A 9,485-nucleotide genomic window follows, 5' to 3' on the forward strand; every position below is an offset into this window, starting at 1 on the left:
TTAAAATTCAATGTCATTTCATTTAAATCATTATCTACAGAAGTTCTCCAAAATGTAGAGACTCTTCCGTTTCGGGAGGCAAATATAACCTGCACAAAACGTGACGTCACGCGTAGTTACACAAAGCCGAAATATTTTCTTAAAAATGGTAAGAAAACCAATATATTTCTATTGTATCATAATCATACGTATAAAGATATTTTTATCGTGACCATTCCTTTAATTTTCTCCTTTTATTTCAAATTCTTAAAATTCGATTAGTTATCTGTGATCAAAATAATAATGTATACATCTTTTATAGTTTCTTTTTCAATTAGTGGGTGGGGTACTTATCTATCTATCTATCTCTGGATACTGCCAACCCCTCTTACGAGTGTTACAGGCAGGTATACATTGTATACATTTAAGAAACAGCTTTAAGATACAAGGGAATCCGGGAACCAGTCCCTAGCTCTTATTGAATAGACTTCTTCTTCCGGGTAATGTGCTGGGCCCCTCTGGAGCATCGTCGCACAATTGTGACTATTTACATGAGTGAAGGGAACATCAAGTGCAGCTAAAAACAGGTTAAAAACAACATGCTCCAGAGTTACTCGTGCAGCGCACCCATCCTCGTCTTGAAGACCTCTAGGGACGGGGCTGTCATCACGACTTCTGGTAGGCTGTTCCAAAGTCGGATCCCAGAAGGAAAGAACGAGTACTTGTACGAGTTGACACTGGTAAAGGGTTGTAGGTACTTGTTGGCATGGCCTCGGGTGTGTACTCCAGCAGGGATCAGTATGTGATGGGCTCGGATATCCACCAGGCTGTTAATGACTCTGTACATCATCACTGCTTTGGTTTGCTGACGGCGGGCTTCTAGAGTGTCCCAGCTTAGAGCTTCCATCACTGCAGTGACGCTGCTGGTGTGACGATAATCACCTGTGCAGAACCTGGCTGCTCTTCGTTGGCAGTTCTCGAGCTTACTGATGTTGGCCTTGGTGTGTGGGTCCCATACTGACGAAGCATACTCGAGCTGAGGTCTTACCAATGTTTTGTAACATGTTGCCTTGATGTTCTGTGGACAGTGTGATAAGTTTCTGCGTAGAAAGGCAGTGGTGGTGTTCGCCTTCTTTGCAGTAGCGTCAATATGGCTGTTCCAGGAAAGCGTATTGTCAAGTGTGACACCCAGATACTTTGCCTTGTTCGTCTGCTTGAGTGTTTGGCCATGGATGGCATAGGACCAAGTTATCACTTTCCGCTTGTTGGTAATGCGAATCATCTCACACTTGTCAGGATTAAACATCATCAACCAGTCTTGCTCCCAGTCTTGTAGGCGGTCAAGATCCTGTTGTGTTGTAGACCCCTTGGTTCTTTTACATGCCCAGTGTATAGCACTGATACATGCGAGGATTTCCTGGATTTCTTACCAGTACACCTCTATGTAGGTGGGAAACACTGAAAGTGTCTCTGAAAAATCCCAAGGGTGTAACCCAGGATCGAACCCGGGACCTCAGGAGTGATAGTCAGTGGTTTAACCAACTGAGCTATCGCGCCACCACTTATACTCGCTTGTGCCAGATGTTTCAACTTCCGCAATACGGACCCGTACTGCTGGTCAAAAGTTCTAGCATGGCGTGAATCATGTACATCTAGTCTATACGCACTGTTGATGATTAGCCTAATTAATTGGGCGTGAACGGTTTGACCCATTTTACACATTTTTGACCCATATTAGAATCACAATACTGTCAAACCGTTTGGAAAAAGATACGCTGATCAAAAATTATCTTGATGTCTCTTTGACAAGTCTAATAAGTTGGACTATGTTGATGATAGGTAGTGATGTTCCGATTGTCGCAAGTCTCCGATAATCAGTTACTGTTATGTAAAGGCACAATAATCGATTCACAAAAATTTGTTCCGCGACGACATCGAAAATGTTTAAAGTATGAAACGGAATTAATTCTGACAGTAATTTTCTTTGCCAATCGCAAAAAAAAATCATCTCAGAGACAATTTGGAGTTGAACAGGATCAATAAGGGATGTAAACAATAGTAATATAATGTGATTTGAATGTTAATATGAAAAAGGCAAAGCCTCAAAGCGAGCTCGATGTACTTTTTACGTGAAATAGTATGAAATAATCGCTCATTTTTATTTCAAATGCAGTGACAAGTGCGTGTGACGTCACACGTACTGTGTTAAATATGGCTCCGCCCCTGTCGTGAAATGATTAACGAGTTTTGAAAACGTTGATAAAACTTTGTTTATTTTATTTCACCCTATAACTTTTCAAGCGAAATAAAGATTATTTAAATTGAAATAAATGTGAAACTTAAAACGTTTGCGACATTAAAATAGCCTACTTGATTTGTTTGTTTTGCACGTGCTGTTTGGCGCTACATTGTGACGTCACATAAACAATACTTTAAACGTCTGTACAGCGTTAACGACTGAATAAAAGATATTGGTGTTCGGATTCATTTTCTTAGTTAGACCATTTTCTTTCATTCTAGATAGTTTTCACCACAAAATTCGACAAAAAATTGTTTTTATTTATCAGATTTCAAACAAAATGGCGCCTTGGATTTTCATTTTTTATACACAGCTTCCGTTATTCTGGTTCCCTGTCCAATTATGGTTCCCATAGGCGTACGCGGGTGACCAGTCTACACATCCGTTTTCAGTCAGAATTCCTCAGTTTTTATCGCTATCTTTAAATTCGAAAGGTTGCGATGTGTCCAATTCGGTACTTTGGACGAAAGTTTTCAAAACCATCACTTAGCAGGTACTCGCGTTACCGTAAAGCTCGCTTTGCGAGCAGGCCCTTCGGGCCAGCTCGTCGAGCTCGCTATTATTTGACATCCTTTAAAAAATAAAATATATTTCGTAAAATTATGACTATGTAAGGTTAAAACTGTGTTGAAAAGTTCTAAATGAAGTTCATGTTACTGAATATAATCAAGTGCCTTGGGAAGAAATGTTACTTCCCTATTTCTTTCTACCGCGATTTTATTAGAAAAGTTATCAATTATGTCCCATCCGACTGAACCGATGATCGATTGGGACAAATTTCATCTGATTCCCATCACTAATGATAGGTGCACAGCCATTTTTCAATATTAAACAGATAACTTACTGCTATGATGAAGTCAGAAACTTAAAACGTCTAAAATTACATTTTCACTAAAATTGTTAAGTTTGCATAGTCATTATTGCTTTAGATTATTTATTTTAAAAATGCCGTACGGCTAGTCTCCACAGTGAAGAAAGGCTAGTTGTATGTGACACACATTTTTTGAACTTTGTAAATAGATAAAATTATTAAAAAAGGTATCTAATCTGGATTGGAAGTAAAATTGATTTTGCAATGCAAAAAACAACATTAGTTAAACAGTGTTTTAAATGGTAAAGGGTCGAGTCAACTCGGCCCAATAATAAAAACCTATAATATAGATTGTTTAGTTAATAAACTTTTTTAGAAGTAAATTACTAAACTTCGTCACTAAAGAATGGCCACTTAAGAATGAAAAAAGTTGGCAGCATATAATTGTTTATAATTATCTTTGTTTAGTTTTTGATTGAATTTTGTAGCAATAAAGATTTAATATTTAACATCATAATGTGACTACACCATAAAGTGTCTGTCAAATATCAGATCGACATGCTAAGCCTAAAGGACACAGACTGTTGTCACCCTGCCCTTTTTCATGTCTAGAGTAATTACTAGATGTAAACCAAATGCATAGTATTATAGAAAAGAACAGGGGCCTGGTTTTCTTGTGACAGGTTGCAAATAAGCTGAACAGAACTGTGCATTCATAAGTACCACATAAATAATATAAATTTCAAATATATCTGCAGGGACTTCTGGCGTTACTAAGAAAGCTCAAGTCTAGTAATGATAAAGAACTGCGAATATTATTGCTTGGTTTAGACAATGCTGGTAAAACTACATTACTGAAGAATTTAGCATCAGAAGAAGTAGATCATATAACACCGACACAGGTAAGCCATGTTTTACAGAAAACAAAATCCTGCATTTCTAATCATGTAATGATGCCTGTATGGTTATAAATTTTTCATCTCAAGAAATAAGTTTAAAAATAAGCATTTTTTCAATAAGGAAAGAATTCACATTAAATTTCAATCTAAAGCAAAATATAATATTGTACAGTACGGTTTTATAAGTGTTAAAAATTTATGTGTGTATATTATAATCTATAAGGACGAGGACGTGAAATATCTTAAATAAAATCAGTATGATCATAATTTACAGATGTATTGTTGTGTAATATGCCTATGAATAAGGATTATCTAAAGCAGATCTATGTCCAAAAAAAATTCATCTTTTATTTATGCAATATGTGATTTTGTTTAATATATATATATTTATATTTTAGGGATTCAATATTAAATCAGTGGTGTCTTCAGGTTTTAAGCTTAATGTATGGGATATAGGAGGACAGAGAAAAATAAGACCATACTGGAGAAATTATTTTGATAACACAGATGTCTTGGTAAGCTCATGAAACTATTTCATAGGTTAAGATAGTTACATTATTAACATGCATGAAAAAATTTTAGCCATGGATTTAATGGTGAAGATTTAGTTTAAACAGGCATGCATTTATTGTATGTCAAATGCGATAACAGTTTGATGCTTCTTTGAATCAGTCATTAGTTAGATACTTGGAACTAAACAGTATTAGTGTCATTTGAGGAAACATGATTGTGACCACAGAAGGGCTCGAGCCCATGACCCCTGCAATGAGATGCAGATACCTTAACCATTAAGTCATCATAAAACTCTTAAGATTAAAGGATTTATTGAGATGTTGTTAGTTGAGGCCAGTGTCTTCAAAGTATTTGCTCCTCACTGCTGTGGGTTAAAATCTTGCCATGTCTTTTATGTAAGGAACCTATCCTGCTAGCTAACAGAATGTTACTGATTCTAATCTGTTGCCTGCTAAAATAATGCATTGAGAGGCACCCAATTTCATCCTCCACCAGTAAAGCTGCAATGGCACGATGACCTTTTAGAGTGTGTGTCTGTGTGGCTTAAAAACCAGCCAGTTAAAATACAGAGTTTATAGATAACAACTTCTAAAACAACTGTTGTTTTCAGAGAAGTAAAAAAAGAGAGGTTATTTGTTAAGTCTTTCCATATTCAGTTCAGCTAGAGTATTGTTTGAATTTATTTTTGTTATGTTGCAGATATATGTTATAGATAGTAGTGACAGGAAAAGATTTGAAGAAACTCAAACGGTATGTTTACAATTCTTCTAAATTTATGTGTGTTTAACTTTGTTGAATTAAGGTATGTTTTGTAACATTAAATGAAAATAATGAAAAGTCAAAGAAATTTTTAATTAAATACCATCTCCATGAAGAAATGTTGAATTCTGCTAAGGTAGGACAAATAGATAAAAAAAACAACACAATTTTAAATATCATGTTTCGCTTTATTTAGCTTCCTTAGTTGATGCATAAGGGCATCTTTAATTACTGCAGTACATGGACCGACTAAATTAAATGGAGTTTTTAATACTTGTAAATTTTTCCATTTTGGCAGTCCTTGAAGGTTGCCATTTCAACCATTTTAGATCAACACATTCTGAAATAATCCAGTTAAGATATAGAAACATTCATGTAGAACAAAAACAAACTTTTTTTATATCTAATACGTAATCTTACTGGTTGACTTAGATTTAATAAATTTGATTATTAGCAAAAATTACACTCCTTTAGTAACTACTCATTAAAAGCTATATTATTTGTAATTGTTAAAAATATTCAATAAATGATACAAGGGCAATTACAAAATGGCAATATAATATATTGAATTGATTTATCTCAATGTGTTGTCATTCACTGTTACAGCAATTCAGTTTGTTACAGCTCAATTGCATAAAGCACTGGTTAATTATTAATTAGAAAGTCGCAATTATTTGAAGCTCTATCTAAAATGTCAATAATTCTTAGCAGCTCTGATCTGATAATTTTAAAAATCTTATTTATTTGATGAATTATTACTACAAACTGTCCTATCCTCAAGTTAGGTTTTGTGCCAACTGCACAGTATTGTCGGTTTTTTTCATCACAACAGTACGAAATTTGGGTTGACTGTATATTATTGTGTTACAACATACTTGTACATTAGCATTGCCTTCTTGTGGTTGTATTTTATGCAGGAATTAGATGAATTGTTAGAGGAATCTAAGTTGGCAGGTGTTCCAGTATTGATTTTTGCCAACAAACAAGATCTTGAAATGGCAGCAAGTGCAGACGAAATTTCGTCTAAACTGGGACTAACAAGTATGCGAGATCGTGACTGGCAAGTACAACCGTGTATTGCTCGTGAAGGGGAAGGAGTTAAGGTATGCTGGCTTAAATAATTATTATATCGGTTAATGAAACTATTTTAACAATATTGGAATTACCTGGTGAGCTGATTCCTAGTTATGGCTTAAACTTTGAATGTTGTTTATTGTGGTATAAAAAAGTTTGATACTGATGAAGTTTTTTTAGTCCCCTACCGGTTTACCGGAGGGGACTTTAGGTTTACCCTCCGTCCGTCTGTCCGTCCGTCCGTCCTGTCCGTCCGTCCGTCTGTCAGTCCGTCAGTCCGTCCGTCCACAAAACTGGATCCCGCGATAACTTGAAAAGTACTGAAAATATTTTTATGAAACTTGGTATATGGATAGATGGCAGTATGGAGATTATGCACGTCTTTTTCTTTTCTTCCTATGTTGAAAATTCTGGTTGCTATGGCAACAAATAGGCTGAAAATATGGCAAATTTTACACATAGACTGGATCCAGTGATAACGCAAAAAGTACTGGAAATATTTTTATGAAACTTGACATATAGGTAGATGGCAGTCTTGGGATAATGCACGTCTTTTTCTTTTCTTCCTTTGTTGAAAATTCTGGTTGCTATGGCAACAAATATGCTGAAAATATGGCAAATTTTACACATAAACTGGATCCAGTGATAACGCAAAAAGTACTGGAAATATTTTTATAAAACTTGACATATGGGTAGATGGCAGTCTTGAGATTATGCACGTCCTTTTCTTTTCTTCCTATGTTGAATATTCTGGTTGCTATGGCAACACATAGACTGAAAATTTGGCAAATTTTACACATAAACTGAATCCAGTGATAACTCAAAAAGTACTGGAAATATTTTTGTGAAACTTGACATATAGGTAGATAGCAGTCTTGAGATTATGCATGTCTTATCTGTTCTTCCTATTTTGATAAAATATCAGTTGCCTTGGCAACAAATAGGCTTAAAATATGGAAAATATAACAATATTTGTGATAAGTCAAAAAGAGCTGAAAATTTTTGTGAAATTGCATCTTTAATTCAAGAGTTATCTCCTCTTTAAGAATTTTGCTTTAAAATGTTATATTTTGGTAACAGGGATGTTTCAAATATTAACTTTAGAGTGTCCTCAGTCCGTCTGTCTGTCTGTTCATAAAAACTGTTTCCTGTGATCGCTTTTAAAGAACTTTTCCAACAAATTTACTTAAAATAGAAAAAAAATTGAAACATTAGTGAATGGCCAATGGCCCTTCAGAATGTTGATGGGGTTCTAACCGGTAGGGGACTTATGGATTGCTTGCAATACTATGATAATTGCTTGTTTCAATTAGTAATTGGCTAATTTGGTTAATTATTATAATAAGAGGATGAACTTTCATACTTTTCGGGGCATCAGCATATATACCCCCATCACCATCACAATTTCTGTTTAATCATTTTGTAACACAAAAAATTTTTAACATTTGTTTTGTAACCATCAGCCAGAGAACATTATTATCAAATTATGCCACTTTTTTAACTGTTTTAAGTAATTTAGCAGTACAGCAAAACCTCTGCAGTGCAGTACCTTTTGGGAGACAAAGACTTAAGTTGTTCTGACAGGTGTTGCTCTAGAGAGTAGAAATTATCCTTAGGGCTCACTGTGGGGGTGGGGGGGATTGATACTGTTGTTGTTAAAAGGTAATTTTAGGTGCATCCGTGGCTGGGTGGTTAAGGTCGTTGACTTCAAACCACTTTCCCCTTGCCGCTGTGGGTTCAATCCAAGGCAGACTTTGGATTCTTTCATGTGAGGAAGCTATCCAGCTAGCTTATGGAACATCGGTGGTTCTTCTCAGGTGCTCGTTCATGCCTAAAATAATGTACAGAGGGGCAGGTGAGGTCCTCCTCCAGTAAAGTTGGTAATATCGCCTTAAGACCTATATTGTATTGGTGTGACATTAAACCCAACCACAAAAAAAAAGATTATTTTGCTGCAGAGGGAAGCTCTGCAGACTAACACTCACTGTATTTTATACTGCGGCCATGAGCAGAAAACATAGTAATATTTGCTCAGCAATTTTGTTTATTGTGGCCATACTTATTGATAACAAAAGTGCTTGAATGTATTTTTTTATTGAATTTGTTTTCATGTTTTCAGGAGGGTATGCAATGGGTGATGAAAAAGGTCAACTCAAGGGGAGGAGGAAAGAAGAAATGATAGAAAAACAAATTAAAAGTCAATAACTGAAATATGTATACACATTTACTTAGCATACCATTGTTTTTTGATAATCTATGATAACATATCACAAATTGATATTGTAGTTGATTTGGATGTTGAACTTGTCAGCAAAATGTCAAACTTTGGTCTTTCTTCATAGAAAGATCTAAATTACTACACAGTGATGGGTTCAAAAGACAATTGAATTAAATGTGTTATCACAATGGGTCTTCATTTTTCAATCATTGCTCTTTAGTCATCATTATGATACATGTATTTATAAGCATCTGTCTTTAAGGTTAATTGTTTTAAAACAGTCACAAAATTGATTTTGTATTGAGGAAAAAAACTGTATCTTTGTAAGATTTCAAATGCAGTGTTAACAAATGTATTTTGAGGTTTTAAACACTAAGTAGTTTCAATAAGTCTTGCAGCTTATGCCTCTATCACTCAAAATAATTAATTTAAATGCACCTATAGGTTACACGGGTATGTTTTTAAAATGTTTTTGATTCTATAAAATACTGTAATATAATCAAATTTTAGATGCATGGCTTTTCTTTTCATTTCAAACTGTGACATCATGACAGAGTGGTTTGAAATGAATCTTGTAACATTTGATCAAAATAACATAAATAATCTAATGTCATATTTAAAAAAGACCTCAACATGCATTTGTAGCCATCTGTATTCATTAAGTGCTCTCTGCAATAGACATCCAGATCTCGGAAAATATGGGTTTTCCCCATCTAACCTGGGGTACAAACAAAACTTTACCGTTACAGCTTCATGGTGCACAACTGTTCACAAAAGAGTGACAAATGTGTATCATTTACTGTAACCACGGATCAGATGTGAAAATACCAAATACATGTATTTTTAATTCCCAGAGTAGGTCTATTATGCCTGGAGTATATACAATGTTGGACCCTTTATTTCATTATTTTAAGTTTTGTGGGGGGAAAATTG

At 34.9% G+C, this 9,485-nt stretch overlaps 1 protein-coding gene across 1 annotated transcript; it reads left to right on the forward strand.

Annotated features, from left to right (window-relative positions):
• Positions 1 to 45: 45 nt before the first annotated feature.
• On the forward strand, positions 46 to 8,839 carry LOC132723475 (ADP-ribosylation factor-like protein 3). Its single transcript, XM_060708200.1, has 6 exons — positions 46 to 148; positions 3,848 to 3,991; positions 4,387 to 4,503; positions 5,201 to 5,251; positions 6,178 to 6,363; positions 8,454 to 8,839. The coding sequence occupies exons 1-6, from the start codon at positions 146 to 148 to the stop codon at positions 8,511 to 8,513; spliced, it is 561 nt and encodes a 186-aa protein (XP_060564183.1). The 5' UTR covers positions 46 to 145; the 3' UTR covers positions 8,514 to 8,839.
• Positions 8,840 to 9,485: the final 646 nt, after the last annotated feature.

This window comes from Ruditapes philippinarum, unplaced genomic scaffold, assembly GCF_026571515.1.
Source record: "Ruditapes philippinarum isolate M1 unplaced genomic scaffold, ASM2657151v2 ctg611_1_1_1_1, whole genome shotgun sequence".
NCBI lineage: Eukaryota > Metazoa > Mollusca > Bivalvia > Venerida > Veneridae > Ruditapes > Ruditapes philippinarum.